The 19,145-nt window shown below is 38.6% G+C and overlaps 1 protein-coding gene across 4 annotated transcripts; it reads left to right on the top strand.

Moving 5' to 3' along the window:
- Positions 1-268: 268 nt before the first annotated feature.
- DEPDC1 (DEP domain containing 1) lies at positions 269-17,448 on the top strand. 4 transcript variants are annotated; one of them, XM_030033925.2, is made up of 12 exons: positions 269-382; positions 1,157-1,422; positions 2,076-2,226; positions 3,385-3,503; positions 3,930-4,060; positions 4,380-4,427; positions 7,705-7,845; positions 8,355-9,206; positions 9,830-10,002; positions 11,028-11,204; positions 11,481-11,666; positions 14,853-17,448. In XM_030033925.2, the coding sequence occupies exons 1-12, from the start codon at positions 335-337 to the stop codon at positions 14,991-14,993; spliced, it is 2,433 nt and encodes an 810-aa protein (XP_029889785.1). In that variant the 5' UTR covers positions 269-334; the 3' UTR covers positions 14,994-17,448. The 4 variants fall into 4 exon arrangements, 3 of the variants coding, with proteins under 3 accessions (XP_029889785.1, XP_029889784.1, XP_029889786.1); XM_030033924.2 differs by having other exon boundaries at positions 8,328-9,206; XR_003926131.2 differs by lacking the exon at positions 14,853-17,448 and having other exon boundaries at positions 8,328-9,206; positions 10,904-11,204; positions 11,481-11,535.
- Positions 17,449-19,145: the final 1,697 nt, after the last annotated feature.

Raw genomic sequence — 19,145 nt, 5'->3', positions numbered from 1 at the left:
AGAAAACAGCGAATTAAGGGCTTGACGAATGCCACACTAGCTCTGCGGCCGCCTGGGAGACACTAATATTCCTATTCGGAAGGCGCAGGACCGACGAGACAGCACCGTCCTCCCGCCTTGCCCGAGGCGGCGGCCGCCGCTTCCCCTCAGGACGCCAAGCCTGCGTCACGCCAGGCGGCACGTGCCCCCCCCCCCCCCCCCCCACCCCGGGCTCGCCCAATCCGCTTCCGCGGGCGGCTCGCGCAGCGGATTCAAACGGCGGCGGCCGTTGGGCTGCGCGGAGCAGGGCGGGCGGCCGGCCGGAGGGAGGGCGGGCGGGCTGCGCCGCAGCGAGATGGAGAGCCGGCCGGCCGCCCCGGGGCCCTACCGCGCCACCAAGCTGGTGAGCATCGGCGGGCTTGGGGGTGCGGAGCCGGCCGGGGCGGCCTGGCCGTGGGCTCTGGGTTTTACGGGCTGCGCTCGGTGCGGGTTTGTGGGGTGGGAGGAGGGGGAAAGTCGGTTGCTGCCGCGGGGCCCGGGCCTCCCGTCAGCCCGGGCCTCCGCCTCACGGGTAAAGCACAAGTTAATATTAACCGCTGTCACCCAACGTAAGGGACCCCGAGACCCTCCCTGGTTAGGGCCTGCGGCGGTGGCAGCGCCTTGCGCCTTGAAAATGGGGCGACAGCTTAGGAAGAGGAGCCCGCTAATTATAGCGTGTCACCTCATTTTGTGCGAGTAAATAGGGAAGGAGGAAAATACTTTAAAACTGGTGTTTATGTACTCTGACAGCTGGATTCATCTCATGTCTGAGCGCTGCTCCAAATTTGAAGGCTGTGGTTTGACAGTGCCTTGGGAGACGCAGTTGATGTAAATGCTGGGCATGTGTGGACCGGGTCAATAAAAGTCGTTATGTTTGTGAAACTCTAACCTTGTTTTCGGTTACAGAAGAATGAGATAAAAACCCAAGTGAAATGTCTACGTGTTCTTTAATCTGAACTTTAATGTTTCTATATTAATACTACTACTACATTATTTAGTGTAACTATCAATCTTTGTTAGTATTAATGTTGTGACTTCATTTATATGCTTATTAATATAATATTGCTTTAATTGATCCTTAAAATTATCAACTTCAGGCTTTAATCTCACACTCTTTGCTGTTTTGTTTCCCATGCAGTGGAATGAAATTACAAAGTATTTCCGAGCCGGCATGCCATTAAGGAAACACAGGCAACATTTCAAAAAACATGGAAGCTGTTTTACTGCGTCAGAAGCTGTAGAATGGCTCCATGAAGTATTAAGGAATAACAGTAACTTTGGTCCTGAAGTTACTAGGCAGCAGACTGTTCAGTTATTAAGAAAGTTTCTCAAGAATCATGTAATTGAAGATATAAAAGGGAGATGGGGATCTGAAAACTTAGAAGACAATGGTGCGCTGTACAGGTACTTCAGTGAAGACCAGTTAAAAGAGCTCTTCGTGTTGAGAACTGTATTTAAAAATCTGAGTGCTCAGATTCTCAAAAATACCTTGCTTTGAGTTGAGCAGTTGGGCCAAAAATCAATTATTAGCACCATTTTACTCCACTCACTGTTTTACTTTACTCAGACTTGCAGTATCAACCATATATCCTGTATGCTGAGGGCTGTTTCCATGCTTTTGTCTAGCCAAGTTTTTCAGTGGCATGCATGCTACACTCAAGTGCTTTGGAGGTGAGCCAAGGGGAATTTACTGTAGCAGCTGCATGCTGTGCTACCAGTCCTGTGTTTACTTCTCTTGTACGTTTTACAGAAAGTCCAAGTGGGAAACAATCTTTCCTAAGTCATTAAATTAAAGGTATTAATGGCCCTCACTTCTCAAATTCTGCTCTCAGTGCTGTATAAATATTTGAGTATCTTCAACTTGACTTTGGAATCAAGAAAAGTAGCCCAAAGCTAATTTATAGTATGAAAATGTTAAACAGTGTTCTGAAGAGAAAATTTCACCATTGTTTTGCAATCTTAGGGAATTACACTGATAGGGTATGGTTTTCGTTAAGTGACTTCTTATGTTTTTAATCTATTCTAAATGTATTTATCATCTCTCCTATTCATTACAGATTTCCTTCAACATCTCCAGTTAAACCTCTACCAAGTTCATGTCCACCAAAAGAGAACTTGGAAAACTTCTCTAGAGACAAAGAAAGACTTTTTAAACTGCCGCATTTATCCAGAAGAACTTTTAAAAAACATGAGTTATTACAGCCTCTGGTAATAACTTACCTTTCTTACCTAATTGTAGTTGCTGTGTAATTTCTTTATTCTTGAAAAAAGCAAACACCCAGAAGCAATCGTCTTTTAGTGAAAGAGTTCTGTTGTGTCATCTTCCCTTCTAGCTGAAAAAATGTATTGGTAGGTTCTTCTAGATAGTGAAATAGAACATTTATATTGGTATTATAGAAAGATGCAGTTATATTTTATAATGGAGTGTCTTGGTGACACATGCTCTTTCTCTTCTTGCATGTACAAAAAGAAATTTTGCTAAATGGCCCATAAATATTCAAGCAAAACTGTAACACGGCATTTTTGAAACTCTGTCAGCAAGTGAAAGGGATTATGCATTTGACAGGAGAAATTAAGTATGCTCTTAAACCTGTAAGAAGTTGTGTTCTAATCTTTGTATTGGCAATAGGTTTGTTGTGAAGGGAAATTAGGGTAGGGGTGTCGGTAAACTGTTATTGATGCAGCCATGTTACCTAAGCAGAAAGAAAGGTCATTTGACCCCCCCCATCCGTTGTAGTATAGGGCTAATTTTGCATCAATATGATCTGGGATTACACAGTTTTAATTGTGTATATATGTGTAAGCAATTGAGCATCTTGTGTCATCAGTATGGGAGGTATTTTGGGGGTTTTTTTGATTGTTTTGTTTGTTTTGTCTCCTTCAGTGCAGAATTATGCCTGCTACAGTATTTTAAAGTATTAGGAGGGCTGGAAGGTGGAGTTCTAGAAATTATTGGGACAATATGTTCCTGTTGAAACTTAATATTTTTTCATTTAGGACAAGTAAAAGGCACAAATTATTTAACTGTTCTGCTTACTTTTTGAAAAAGATTCGATGTGAGTGTTTAGCCCTTTATTCTTTGAGATTTGGGGGGGTGTTCACCTACTAATACATTTGGATTTGATGTGTTTCTATCTTTTAATTTGCTGACTTCTGAGTTGATTAGGTCTCTTTCATAGTGTCTTTTTTTGCTTTTAGTTGGGTATGCTTACATTTCAGTGCTGAGACTGTTAAGGTTACTCCCTCGATCATGTTTTAGAATTTAATATTCTGCAGAATGCCCTAGACTTTTGAGAACAATTTTACTTAATTTTGAATTATCTTAAGAGGCTTGTTTATCTTACGGTAGAAACCACTCATTTTCAGGAAAACTTAGAAAAAATAAACCCAGATATAATAGAGGAAAACAAGGAAGACATTCTGCAGAGGAATGAAATAAGCCATGAATATGTGCAAGAAACTTGGAGAAATATAATTCTAATACAGTAAGTAATAAACTGTAAAAAGTACCTTCTTGTATATGTGCTTTGGGCATGTAATGGCCCAATCCAGCTTTTGGCTTGCAAATTTTAAAAATATGTTTCGGGTTTAATGGTTTTTACTAACTATTGTTTACATATGCTTTCTCATTCATTTATTAACATTGGATTGTTGTATTTAAGAAACTTATTGAAATTTATTGTTGCTGGTGTTGAAGTATATTTCAAGTATCATAGATGCTCGTTCTTAATGGTTTTTGGTGTTTGTCCCAGGAAAAAGTGTGTCCTCAAATTGTGCTTCTGGAAGTGTGAATTTATTAAACAGCAGACTAGCTTATCAAGTAACTGGTGTTTCAATAGTACAGAAAGAACTTGTTTTCATTCATTACTAGCAAACCTTTTAGACAACATCTGCTCTTTTCCTCCCCACAGTTTGCAAACCATTTTAGGCATCCCATCTTTGGAAGAAGTCTTGCAGCCAACACAGATAGTTCCTGAGTATGTCATATACAATATGACTAACACAAGCAAACATGGTGTTGTTATTTTGCAGAACAAATCAGGTAAGATTTTGTTTGTTTGTTTTCTGGTTTTGCTTAAAGATTCTGTATGGTGCATTGTAACAAACAGTAAATTATATTTAAAGTAATATGTTTCATGGTCTGTCTCTTACACTTTTTTTCCAAACTAGAATACAGTTCAGTATGTTTGTCTAGAAGGTTTTGTAAGTGTATTGCATTCACACTTAGATTACATGTGTGTAGTAATATTTTAAATTAGTTGTAATAAATATAAAAGATCAAATTTAAATGTGTGCCATTATTTGTGTTAGTTAAGTGTTTGGGTTTATGTATAAATACTGTACTTGTTTGTTTGTTTTAGAAGACCTCCCTCACTGGGTGTTGTCAGCTATGAAATGCCTCGCATACTGTAAGTCACTGAATAGCTTTCAAGTTCCAGAAACCTATTTTGAGGTGAAAGTGAAATATATTTGCATGTTAATGTCAATTGTGATGTTTCATTTTGGAAATCCAAATAATCTAAGTGCCTTGATCTGTTGAGAAGGGATGAAAGCAATACATGGCAAATTATTGCACAGAAATGTAACCTAAAAGAGTTAATGCATGTTAAATATGTTATATTTCAGGCAATCAAGATATCAGTCGTTTAGCAGTCTAGCTAGTTATCCTGCTTTTAGGTTGCATCGTCTGATTCTGCATATGAATTTTTGGCAATGTGAACAGATTAAATTAGTGGAAGAAGAGGGGCTTCAGTGTTCCTTAATCCATGAAATGTACAGGATAATTAATTAAACTCTAAGCTTTCAGTGGAAGCATGCTGTCTGGGGCCATGAAAAAGTTAAGGACTGTTTTTTACACAAATAATTCCTATTAACAAAGAGTCAGGCAGGGAGAAAACTTGAGTGGTTGGGCAAAACCTGTGTGGCTTCTTCTAATGCAGGTTTTCAGAAGTAAAGGGACTTTCCTTTTCCAGTTACTGGCTTTGAGCTGGACTAAAACAGTTCCTGCATCTCATATTAAACTGGGGAGGCCAATTCACAGAAAACCAGTTGTCTTAGAAGAAATCAAACAAAATTTTGCAAAGGATTTGAGACAAAAGCATGCTCTTATAGTTAGCTTTATTACTAAATTTGTCACAAGAACAGAAGGAAGAGTTCCACTCACTTGTTCTTGGATCCTGGACTTGGAGTATAGCTCCTGGTACTTCCTTATCTGCTTCCCCACCTTTTTCTTAAACTGTCTTTAGAAAAAGCTTATGCTTAAAACCCAGTAAGATACCTTTATAGCTCAGCTGTGGAAAATGAAGGCCTTCAATGCCTTACCAATCACTGTGTAGCAGATGAGATGGATTTTTAAAGTCAGACATTTTAGCTGTTAAATGTGTTGTGTGACAGAACTGAACTTTCATTGTTTGCAGATGGAGAGTCAGTCTGCATGCCTCCCTTTTTTTCGTATTAATGTATGAAATATCAAGCAGCAAAACAAAGTGGTTATAACTTACAGAAAACCTAGTGCTTCTCTGTTTTGTTTTCTTTGTGTATCTGCTTAAATGTAAAATTTAGTAAGGCGTGATGTTAAATGTTAAACTTTAGAAAAGGAGCATCAGTTACCCAAGGCATCAGTGTTATGTGTACTTGAGCAGCTGCCTTGGAATTACTGGGAATGTATTTACTGTGGAGTAATACAATTAACACAGGTTTTCACACATGGAGGGAGTGGAGGAGTACTTTCTCAGTGAACCTATGAAGTTCAGTTTTTAATGGCTCAGTCTGATGTGGATTCTCTTGCTAATAAAGGAGTGGTTTTGTTCTTCAGCATGTGCTGTAGCAGACCTGTGTGGTACTAATCGCCTTTTTCCTTTACAGTGCCATTGATTTTTATGCAGCTTCACAGAATCTAACTGCCTTTGAGGCTTCCTTTGTCAGATGTGTTTGAAATTGTGTTACAAACACATACAGATCACAATTTGTAAGCTTTGCATCTCTATGAAGCAGGCTTTGAAAAGATTCTGGAGAAGCAGAGGACAATTAGACTGACCTTCCTCCCCCCCCCCCAAAAAAAAACCTACCCTGCCTCTTTAAATGGCTAACAGGGCATGCTAGACTTAGATGAGTGCCTCAAATGAAATCAGAGATGGTGAGCTCTTTCTATATGTGTGCTTGCCCTGCTGTTTAAGTCTTGCCCTGATTCCTGGCAATCTCCTTCATTGGTTCCCCTCAAAGCTATAGTAGCTATAACGTGGTTGGATGGTGTTTATACATCAGCATATATCTCTAGCTGCTCAGTGGAACTGTGGTAGGGGTCCATGCAGGGTTAGCGTGGTTTCAGAAGTTCAGTTTGCAGCATATGCATTTGTGAAAATGACGACCCCCCCCCCGCCCCCCCTTTTTTTTTTTTCTTCAACATGACACTTTTTCTTCAGCTGCATTCCCAAATATATAGAGCCTCTTACCTGAAGAGCACTGTTAGGTAAAGCAGGACAGGGAAGAGCTTGGTGAGTGGATTTAAATCAAAGTGGAAAATATAGCTGAGCACTGGTCTTCGAGCATTTCAATACCTTGATTCCCACATCAGTCCTGTATTTAGAACTGATAGGTCTTTGTATTCATGAGATGAAAACTGCAGGTAACCTTTCTGGTTTTTTTGAATTCTCAATTTCTAATTTGAGTGGATTAGTTCAAGTGGAGATTTTATCTCTGCATCTGCTAGCTATACTGTAACCAAATGATTAAGGCGGTAGTTACTTTGCGCAGTGAAAACTAAAAATACGTACACTGGCAGGGGGAATACTGCTCTACTATATATATATTTTAGTGTGGTAATGTGATTATAATTATAAAGTTTGATCATATCAAAAGTTAAATTTTCCCTGGTTCTATGTGTAATTAAAACTGCCATCTCCTAATTCATTAAAATTGGCTTTGTAAGGTAGCTTATTTCATTTGCAGGAGTTCAGTGGAGTATGATAACATTAGGGTTAAAAGATCTATACAATGTCAAATTTTATTCATACCAGGACCCCTTTCATTCATTCTTTTTCTTGTCTGTAGCAACATGGTCAAGGTTTATTAACCAGATCTCCTGGATTATTGGGTTGTTTATCTGTCCACTTCTGAAGAAAAGATCCACCATGGGAGTAGTGGTGAACAAAACTTTCTCTTGGTGAACCGTTTGAATAGAGGAGTTGAAAAGAGGAGGTCCCCACAAAGGGAAAAGATGCTGACCAGCTCTGTTCGGCCTATGTATAAAGCAACATGTATATACATTGGCAGGCTTCTCAGCACACTCTTCCAAGTTGGTCATAGCATGAGCTCCTTGATCTGGAAGCTAGAGCTCCCTGTGGGAGAACTGAGATTACTGTAGTTTGGAAGTTTGTGATTATCTTGCTGAGGAGCCTATAAAGGGCATAAATGAGTTTTCATTTATTTTCTTGGTGTGGAACAGCATGTTGAAACTGAGCACAACTCCTCAGTGGCTATATAGAATATTTTATACTGCTTTTGTTTACAAGTGGTATAGTGCTGAACTAAACTAAATATTTGTATATTGCTGGCATGATTCTTTTCTTGTGAAACAGTCATTCCTACAAGAACAAACTTATGTTCACTTTTTAATTTTTTTTTTTTTAATAATGGCGTTGTGAGAGTAAATACTTTTGTGAATTTTCTTTCTTCACCTCTTTTTAGGGCCCAGAAACAATGACATGAGCCAACCAACTTACAGTGGGTTTGAACGGGATGTATTCAGAACGGTTGCTGATTACTTTCTCAATCTCCCTGAACCATTACTTACTTTTGAATACTATGAACTTTTTGTTAATATTTTAGGTATGTATGAATTTAGAAATAATCAGTGCAAGCTATAAGTTTATATCAACTGGGGAACAAATCTGTAATTCAAAGCAGACCTTGACCCCCTAATCTGTGTGGCAGCTTGAATCTGAGGAAGATCATCAATGCTATCATTCTGTATTACAATATTAACTGAAATGCAGCTCTGTCTCATAATATCCTATATAAATTGCTGTCTGAGCTAACGTTCTAAATATGCAATAACCATAATTTAAAAATATGTGCTTGTTCTGCCTGTTCCTCACTATTGCAGTGTTAACTTCGTTCTTGCCTGTTGGTTGCAGTTATCTTGTTAGATTGCTTTTGGACTGAGCTAAATTTTTCTTAGGTTTTACTAACTGAGTCAACTATAAATTAGTGTCTTTATATTTGTTGTCTTCTCTGCTCAGTTAGCAACTTTCTGAGCTTGTTCATTTTCATACCACTTGCATCTTAACTTATATTTCATTTTCTGATAGTTATGTGTGGCTACATCACAATTCCAGATATATGCAGTGGAAAACATTCTGTCCGAGATGAGAAATATGACCCACAACCTTCAAAAACTCTTCACTTGAACTCTTTCAAGTCAACTGAGTGTCTTCTTCTAAGCCTGCTTCGCAAAGAGCCTGACAAAAAAAAGAAAGACTATGAAGCTTCCAGGAAGTCTTCTTCAGAAGAGCTAGCTATTGAAAAACAATGTGCAAAGAAATTGCAGCAATATAAACTGACATGTAAACAAGGTAGTGCTGATAATCTAATAGGAGGGAGTTGTCAAAATCTTTCAGGTTTCAGGAATGAACAAGATCCACCTCGAACATTTAGGACAAGATGTTACTCTTTGGAAAGAATTGGAGATGCTACTTCAAGTGTATGTAATAAAGGAGAAGCTGATTCCCTCAGGCAAAGTGATGTGAACACCATCCTGGGCACAAGAAATGGAAAACAGTCACTACTGTATGAGCATAAAGCTAATCCTGTATTGGGTCTTGGTTTTGATAACACATGTCAAAAACAAACCCATGGTATCAAGAGAGTGTCTGCCTCAACTCTTCAGAATAAAGAGCTATTTAATGAAAATCACAGATCGAAGCAAATATGCAGGTCTCTGAGTTTACTTGGCAAGAGGGATTCCAAAAGTTGTGCTAGCATTAATGTACCAGTTGCTGAAATCACAGTAAAGCCAAGGTCTCAACTTTGTGGGCAAGGAAACCCAAATACCTCTGGTGTGGCTTCTTCAGTGGACGTCAGGACTGAGGTTTCTGATATCACCGTCAAAAAAAGACTCTGCAAAAGTACCACAGAACTCTCAGAATACTCTTTCACTCACTCTTCTTATATGTTGACTGGCACGCAAAGTAAGATGGCTTTCTGAAGCATGTTGTATTGGCTTATTGCGTTGTCTAACTAATCTCTGCTTCCTTAATCTTTGGCACTGTTGCTAGGTTTTTTGATATGCATATAACTTCACCTGTGGGGTTTTAAAAAAAAAAAAAAAAAAAAAATTCTGGTTGCTACATTGCTCTGTCTAAAGGCAGTCTTTCCTACCTCTGCTAACAAATAGTAGCATGTAGTATCTTTGGAGTCTTAAACTTGATGTGTCAGTAATTCACCTTTCTGTTCAGGTAAGTCATAAGTAATTCTGACCTAGACACTGTTTAAGAGTGAGGCAGGGCATTTGCACAGACCTGCCTGTTGAAGGAGATGTCTTTTTCCGGTCTTTGAAACACATTTTCTGGAAATACTTCTGTGAATAATGTTAGTGTCATTTCTTAATTGTACCAGCAGTTTTATCATAATGAAGCAAGTTGAGCGTGACCACACAAAAAAGGCCACATAACATTATCTACTATGTTACAGCTGATTTCTATGAAACATAGATTATTGTAATTAAAAAAAAGAAATTTCTGGTACTGAGATAAAAATATCCTGAAAGTTTGTTCAAGTCTTGATGACAGCTGTCTTTATAATTCACTTGTAGATCTCCTTCAGCCTCATTTAGAAAGAATTGCTGTTGAAGCACTACAGATATGTTGTTTGTTGCTTCCACCGCCAAATCGTAGAAAGATTCAGCTCCTAATGCGTATGATCTCTCGGATCAGTGAAAATGTTGATATGCCACGACTGCATGATGCAATGGGCACACGTTCTTTGGTAAGAGAATGATGAGTGCAGTTATATCTATTTTTTTAAGAATATTGCTGAAGTAACACTAAGAATGCTAGCTGTATTTTGTACTTGAGGTTCTTGGCTCATTACAATTAAATAGTGATTAATGGGCAATTTTTCATGTCCAGAATATTTACAAAAACCCGATTTGAAGCAAGCGCTTTCTTCTCTCCATCCTAATATATTTGAAATATTGGTGTTGCTTTTGTTTAGTTTGGGAGGAGAAGGGAAATAATTTCTTAAGAGTGCAAATGATTGTTTAGTCTGATTTCTCACCTAACTTCTTAAGAGTGCAAATGATTGTTTAGTCTGATTTCTCACCTAACTGCTATTTAACTTAAAAGGTGTTGGCAAAGTGTCTGTAGAAAACCTTTCTTGGGCTAAACACTTGTGTGTGTGAAGTTATGACAAAAACAGTTCCAAAGAAGTAAATTGATTGCCTAGTGAGTTTAAAGACGAGCTTTCAAGGTCTGAGTTCAAGCTTTCATTGGAATGACTAATGATTTTTTTGTCAAACAAGATGAGGTAAAACAGCAAAGTTGCTGCACATGCTAATTTAAAATAAGCCTACTAAAAGCTGGAAATATGAAAGCTGTAAAAATGGTTTTTTTAAAGCTATTTAAAACTGGATCTTGGTGTGCATTAGGTCTTGGTTAGGTTGGCTCTGCAGGTTTTTTTTATCACCTCACTTGTCTCAAGATGGCTAATTGAAGATGTACACTTTTCTACAGGGGAAGACTTTTTCTTATTATTACCTCTTTAAATATGTATTTCTTAATTGAAAGTACTGTTCAATCCAAAAAAAGTACAAGTCTAATGTTATAAGAAGCTACTTTATTTCAGATGAGGAAAAAATTATCATTGGTTTTCTTCCTCTCTTGACCAGTGGTGCAGGCAAGAGAGATTGCAATGAAAGTTGGTATTGGAGGATTCATTGTGCCACTTGTGTAGACTGGAAAGAAGGCAAATCCCTCAACTTCACGTACTAATGATCTGCTAAACACTTCTAGATGATACAGACTTTTTCTCGATGCGTGCTATGCTGTGCAGAAGAAGTAGATCTTGATGAGCTGCTTTCTACACGATTAGTTTCATTTCTAATGGACCATCAACAAGAAATATTTAAAGTACCAACTTACCTGCAGGTTGCAGTGCGAGATCACATAGAATACGTGAAGATGGCTCAGGTTGGTGGCGTGACAAAATTTTAAGTTCATTTGCTAATTGCAGAGTATTTGTTACTTCTGAAGGTGGGATGGGAAAACTGCAAATAAACCCACTATATTTTTAATGTAAACTTTTATTAAACTGTTGGTGCAATCATAGATATTAGCTACGTTATAATGTTTTGCGACTCGTGATGTCGCTGTAAGTTAGTATGCTTGGATGTTTCTTGGGTACCTTCTTACTGAAGTAGTACATAATCATTTGAGTATATGCAGACCCTTCAACTCTTGTTTCAGTGCAAATATCCAAAGGAAGAAATTTGTGCCATATTGCCAACATATTCATACTGCAAACAAATAACTCCTCAGGAGTTTGAAGAACAAAAGGTTTCTACCTCTCAAGCTGCAGTGACAGAGCTCTTGGAGAACATTATCAAAGATAAAAACCTGTCTGTAAAAGACAAAAAGAAAAAGTTAAAACAGGTAAGAAACTTGGTGGATATTTCTGCTTCTGAGAACACCTTTTTGAGGGAAGGATCTCAGTCACTAGACCCTGGTACAGAACAAGAGCAGACTGTTGTTACATTAGGGGGTAAAGAAGTTTGGCAGAAAATAAACCCCTTTGCATTCCAGCTTGTCCTCAGATATCAGAGGGGCCAGGGGCGGCTAGGCTTAGATTCTGAGTGATGCCCAGTTTGACACTGTAAGTCTGGTCGCGTTCAATATATTGAACTACCTTGATCACGGATACACAAATAGCGCAATGTACTTTCAGTCTAGTCATGTTCAATGAACTAACGTGGCCAGACTTAAGGAGCTTGGTCGCATTCAGTGAGAACCCTCACAGCTAGATTAATAAATCGTGCAGTTTATTGAAGCAACAGAAGTACAGGTTCTTTAGAATGCTGGTGATAAATACACTGTCTGCAAAGCACATGCAAATAATAATACAGTCAACTGCAAGCACACTAAATTATGGAAAAACTCTATAGAGATTTCCGAGTTTCCCAGGGAAGCACTTGGTATAACCAAGGGTTCAAATCTCACCCAACAGGCGTCCCTGTGGGGGAGAAAAGAGGTTCAGCCTGTCAGCTGATCCCAGAAATCAGCGATGTCCTCCTGACTTGTCTATGATGGTGTCTTCCCTAGCATTCCTCCTCTCTTAAGCCATTTTTATACTATTTTCTTATTTTTACGTGGAGCTTGAGTGATTCTAGTCATACATACTTTTATTATGATTGGTGTAAAGTCTTCTTGCTTTACTTCTGAAGGTATAAGCTAGAGAAATTCAGAGCGCATGCTCAGTGAGGAGTGGTCGCACCTTGAAGGCGGGTAGCCTTTGGGATGGAGGTGTGTTTTGGTATTATAATGAGCGAATTTCGTCCAGAGGACATGACCGACAGAAAATGGAAAACTGCTGGTTCAAGGCTGGCTCAGGATAACAACCATGCGGTTTATCAGTTCCGTAGTGCCATCCAGTTCCCATCCCTGTGATGATATCACAGAGCCTGGCTGCAGCGTTTCCACTCAGTTCCACCTTCCATGTTGTTTCTCAGAGTCAGCAAACCAAGCTCCCCTGGTGTTGCTAATATCTAAGGTTGCAGGTTATGTTGCTTAGGGAATTATTATGCAACAGATTCCTTGCATATCCACTGCATTCCGCCCTGGAGGTTTACCTTCTCTTAAGAGGTGGGCATATCAATAAGTCGGCTCCAGCAATCATTTCACAACTGTATAGAGAGAAATACTCATTTTATAGAAGAGAGCTGTTTAATGTGTTTTGACTGTGTGCTCTGATTGGGATTTTAAAGATAGTGTCTAATACAGCATTTGATACTGTCTGGCAGCAGTGGTGTTCAAATAATGGTTTAAAACCAGTATAAAATTATTCTAAGATACTGCTTTCCATTACATAATGTGTGATAGAATTATAGCATGGTTTCTTGTGGTGCACTGGCTGTACAAGTTTACTGTTAAAATGCTATAGATGGGCTTAAAATCAATAGGCGATAAAAGCAGTGATTTTTTGCTCAAGCTCTATCTGTTCACAGTTCTGAAACATTCTTTTCTTAGACTTGCTTTGTGTTTTGTAATGTGTATATTGCTCAAGATTATCTGGTACTTCTATGGCCTACTAATGTATTGCCTAATACTAAAGCTAAAATACAGCAGTTCTGGCAGGATTTAATACTGGAGGGTTTTTTCTTTTTTGGAAAACCTTTGGCAAGTATTTCTGACCAATTGAATAGTATTGTACTTGTCCTAGAATCTCCTAAGCAAGTCTTGTGACTCAAATTTGAAAAAGCAGCTTTTCAGAGCAAGCACATTTCTTTCTCTTTGGTGCCCCTCCCCCAGCTTCTGCAACACTGACTTTCATATGTGTTGTGAAAACTTTCTGGTTCTGTAAAAGCAAAGGCTGGACTTTTGTTCAAGTTCGTTAAAACTTCCAGCATGTAAAGAAGAGTACTTAATTACAGCCAATTAAAACTTGGAGTAAGCAAGCAGTAAGAAGTGATACACAGCAGCACTTGAAGCAGGTGAAGTGGGGAGGAAGGAAATAAACTAAAATCCTCTCATAGTAAAACTTGAAGTACATACTTAAATTTTGGTGAGTTCCCACCAAAGTCTGGAAGCAGCTTGTACTGCAAGGGCCATGTGTTAGCAAAGTTTATAACAATATAGCTCTGCAAATTTTAAAAATAGTCTTGCCATTTGTGTTGGGATAGCTGGTGATATGATAAATCACAACTTTTTGGAGCAGTTATTCAGTTTTGATACTTTGAATTGGGCAAGCCAAATACATGGCACGCACTAGAGGGTTAGGTCCAACTTTTATCAACACCAAAAGTTACAAATGGTGTCATTTTCTATAGGTTGAATCAATCAGCAGAAAGCTGTGGCTGATGCATAGGTGTATATACCATTATTCCTTCCTGAGGCCTTACACAGGAAACAGGCAAAATGTCAAAACCATGTCTCTGAAGCCAGATATTTTTGTTTAGCTGTATATCTGCAGGAATTTAAAAATTAACTCCCTTCGTTAAGTATTAAGCTTTCCTGAGAGAATACCTTCAAAATCTGCTGAACCTTAACTTCCATTTGGGTAAAACATTCATCATTGTGATTCTTGAAAGACAGCTTTCCAAGCATAAACAGAATAGATGCCAATGCTGGCTGGACAGCATGGCTTCACATGGGTAGCTACCGTGCCTCGCTTAGGGGGTGGAATGCTGGTCGGGCTGTTCAAACCATAAGCAGCGTTGCTGGTACTCGGCTGATGAACAACACGATGAGCAACTGCAGACTGTCATTGCAAACGGAGATCCAGGCAGTTAGAACAGTACAGCGTTTGCTCACAGCGCTATTCCGCTCACAGCAGCTAAAAATCCTTGGGAATAAAATGCGATTAGAAGCTTTTCTCATTTCAACAGAAGATGAATTGCCTGACAAAATTTCTGTTTGACTCATTGTTTATCAGTTGTGAGTTCATAAGCACGAAGGGCCACGGCTTTGGTCAAGTGTCACAGCAGAGTTACTTTACATGCCGATAGCCTTGCTCCTCCTGCTGTTATGCATCCTCACAAAGTGATTCATGCTCAAGCCCTACACAGCTGGAGTTTTTGGTGGAGTCTGATATTTTATTTTATTTTTTGCTTTTGTGTTTTCTAGTTTCAGAAGGAATACCCTTTAATCTACCAGAACAGATTTCCAACTACAGAAAATGAAGCAATGCTATTTGATAACAAACCCACCATCAAACAACCAATGCTTAGCCTAAGAAAACCAAGATTTCGTAGCCTAAGATACTAATTTCACCACACCTCAGCTGCTTATTTATTTTGTGGATGTATGTATGAATGATTTGCCAAAGGGCACTTTCTACAGAAGTTTGATGGTGGCTGTGTGTGTAGAAGAAAAAATGTTTACATGGACACTATGTCGAAAGGTGCCAAAATAACTTTTTTTTTTGTGCAGATAACTTTTGAATGACTGCTAAGAGAGAAATAAATATTTATCTGTTTACAAATTATTACAATATACTATGCTCAGTAAAATAAATGTGAAAATAAGCATGAAGCTATTAATAACCAAAAATTTATATATGATTTTCATATGGGAAACTAACAATATGCATATTGTTGTAACTTCTTTAATGTCTGTTCAGGAATTTGTGCCATTTATTATAGTTTGTGTAGGTTTTTAAATGTCTGTATGTTGTGAATAAGTGCCTTCTTTGTATTCCTAAAATACTTGTCTTTAAACAAATCAATGTTCTTTGAGTTTGGGACTAATTTAAAAGTTGGTTCTGTTGTTTCCAAGGGAGCCAGAAATTCACCATAAATAAATGATTGTCTGACTCCATAAAATACTTCTGTTCATCTCGTCTGTAAAGTTCACATAAGTTTTTGTATATTTATTTATATTAAGTCTTAGGTCTATTTTCATGGAAAATTTGTTTTGGATCTATTGCTATACTTCTCAAAATAATAGAAGTGATGGATGATAACGTGAAGTGACAACAAATAGAATCAGAATGCACTAAACTTCGCTATTTTATTTCCACAGTTAGGGGTTCGCTTATTAATTCTGATGGGGCCAAGGCTCCCCCACAAGAGTATAAATCTGCATGAGTATTTCTGTGAGAGAACAATTCAGAGTAAGTGTTTTCATAATGGAGGTCCCAGTTTAATATTTAGACAGATACCCTCCAGCCAAAAAACTAAAAAGTCACAAGCAGCGAATGATGTTAGTGTTGAATACTGGGCTTGGAGACAAATGGGTGCTGTTCTCTCCTGTATTTGCATCCATCAGGAAAGAAGCCTGAAATCCTTTTTTTTTTGTTTTCCCAAAGAGACACTAACAGAGTGTAGGTGTAAAGCCTGGGCACTCAAGGGAATTTTAAATAAGATTTATTAAAAAAAATCCCTTTCTTCTTAACAGGGTAAAAATAGTGTACCATAGCAAAAAGATGGATGAACCTTTAAGGATTCATTGAAACATTGTTTATATTAAAAGTACTGTCACTTGGAAAGAAGTCATGTGGAGCTATAATCAGCCAACATGCCAAGCATGAGCTCTGCCATGAGACCTATGGCTATTGCTGCTTGTAATCTAGAAACAGAACCGTTATGTACTGGAAGGACTTCAAGTTCTGGGTATGATAAGGTGTTTTATAGAACAAGCCCTGCGAGTAGGAGCACTAATGGATCTGCCTCTCGCTCTCAACACAATTCTCTTGCCACCTTGTCCTCCCAGTCCAAGGAGAGGAGAATGTGACATGAGAGGTTAGAAACAGTGCTGGTAAGGGTGTAGCTGTATCTGTGGGCAGTTAGAAGGTGGGGAGATCAGTTGAGAAGTAATGCAGCTGAACTGACAATTAATTTGATATAGGGCAGCTAAAGGTCCTTGGAGGAAATGATGCCACCATGTAAAATACAATTTCTGTAAATTCTCTTGTTAATAACTAGTACTTTTTATATATTCCAATACTGTGCCAGAGTAAGGAACAATGTGTATCTCCTTTAAGGGCTGGTGGCACTGGACTTTGTTAGCCGTATATATGCAATTCAGGGTCTTCAATGTTTACTGTTCACATGTTACTGTGCTTGAGCTTCTCAGATCGGTCTGGTCACTTGTCAGACCCACAGTCCAAGCTGTGACCTGTCCCTTGCATAACCTAAGCTGATATTCAGGTGGACTTCTTGCTGCATAATGCTTTCGCGCTGCTCTTCAGTTAAAGGTTTCTTTAAGCTCGTATCATCACAATGAATAACATGCCACACGCTGAAACCGTTCTGCATTTGGAATGGTGCCAAAATTGGGTTTTGTTGTGAAGAATTTGTGTCCATGTTACGTTTCAGTTGTAATATTGCTTCTAGATAAATCTTAAACTATCTGCTTATTTGGGCTGTATTTGCAGAAAAATGGAAGGGATACACTGCCAGTGTTGGATTGCAGAAGAAGGTATGTTTGAAGTCCAACTTTGTTTTCACTTTAGGGTTTGGGTTTTTTTATTAAGCAGTTTTGTGCTTTATGGAATCAGCTATTTTTAGAGAGGTGAGTGCTTTTTCTTTGTGTGAGCTGTTTGGTTGTCTGTTGTCTTATTCAGTTGTCTTACACAGTTCTGAGCTGTGCAGTGTAGGCGTATCATTTTGCTTTGTCACGTCTTGCCTGTTCTAGGACAAGAAACTGAATTGTTATTGTACCTGCATATGCAGACTCTTACAGTAATTGTCATAAAAGCAATCGTTAAAATTAAAGCAAATCTCGACTACTCATCTCTTTACCTGGTTTGGGTTTGTTCGGGTTTTTTGGCATCTCCTGGGGAGGCTCCATAATACTCTTGCACAAGTTCATGTGCTGTGTTGGATACTTCAGTGTTATGAATGAGGGTCTTGGTTGAGAATTGTCACTTACATTTGACATCTTGCTACGTAACTGCTATGGCCTGCAACCATGGGACTGCACTTCGGTTCTCTCAGGTTCTCTCCCTGGAAAAATGAGGCAAAACCACCTTTCTATTCTGCATCCAGTACTTAATTGTACATATATATATATATATATATACACACACACACACAATTATATATATACCAAATTAGTCTTATGTTAGCTTTACGGCGTGGGGGCAGGGGGTGTCAGTGCAGAAATTTACTTTCAGTTAACTGAGTTATATCTGGCACAAAACATATTTTGCAATATGTCATTTTGCTCTTTTCCTTATGAGGAGGAAGGCTTTGTAAATGAGAAACCAAGATTAGCCTGGTTTTAGCCTGTATTAGTAGTGCTTTAATGTCCTGTAGATAACTTTACACTTCCATAGCAGGTGACAGATGTTCCTTCTCTGTAACACCTGTAGTCAACTGCTTTGAAAAATCTAGTACCTGCCTAGACTTGCTTCTAATTATTCTCAACCTGTTAAGTGTTGTGTAAATGCTTTATTTATTTGTGTTCCAGTTAAGCAACTTATTAGGTGAGAAGCTCGCATTTCTTAGGATTTAGCTTTCAAAGGACTGCCCTCATTATTCAGACTTCTTGATCCATGTTATTTAATGTTCCCTTCTAAGGTTTTGACAGAACTTAACAAAAATGTGAATAAATAGACAAATTGACTAGCTATGGGACAATTAAAACATTCCAAATGAATGATAGATACAAATTTAACTTTCATCTAAACCTTTCTTTGAGCTATCATTTTCACTTGAGTGAAATTTTTTACTGGAAGCCTTTTATATTTTTTTTTTTCTTTAAGTATCATACTGCAAAAACTACCATTCTGTATGGGGAGCAGTTCATCCGAAGTGAACTTGCGGTCGCCTGCAATCTGTCAGTTGTGTAGAAGGTGGTGTAGCGGAATTGCCTGTCCAGGTTTGTTCTGAAAACTGGCATTGCAAGAAGGACTCGTGGCTGCCTTACGCTGACTCGAGAGGAGAAAACGCTGTCACGGCCCAGCACTGAACCATCCATGCTGCTCCCGAGGATTTGGACTTAGGCAATGGTTTTACTGGGCTGAGACATTAGGGTGGGGTGAGCGAGGGGCTTAGTGGCTGGTTCACAATTTCCAGTCTCTCCCATATAAAAGACTGTGTGTACTGTGGTTTTTTAACTTCTATTATCTGAGAATCAGGCTCATGTAAACTGTTTAGACTTTTTTTTTTTACACCTTTATGTTGGTTTGAGTATTTTAGTTCACTTGAAATGGTCTACATTTATTTTAAAAACATGTTCAGCCAAGATGTAATTTCTAGCACTGGTTAGTTCTCATGAATAGTCTTGGGCAAATGAGAAGCTGTTCACTCAGCATGTGGCCAATTCAGGTGCAGTCACAGTAGGCTATTTGGGTGTTGAACGTGTACTTACTGTTTTGCATACAGAGATCCAAAACTCTTCTCTTTTGCTCAAGTGTTTTAGAGCTATTACTTGTGATTGCCATCTGCAATACCACCTGGTCAGCTGGCAATT

Source organism: Aquila chrysaetos, chromosome 12 (genome assembly GCF_900496995.4).
Source record: "Aquila chrysaetos chrysaetos chromosome 12, bAquChr1.4, whole genome shotgun sequence".
In the NCBI taxonomy this organism is placed as follows: domain Eukaryota; kingdom Metazoa; phylum Chordata; class Aves; order Accipitriformes; family Accipitridae; genus Aquila; species Aquila chrysaetos.
The sequence above is the reverse complement of the archived record's forward strand: the minus strand, read 5'-3'. Positions and strand labels throughout refer to the sequence as shown.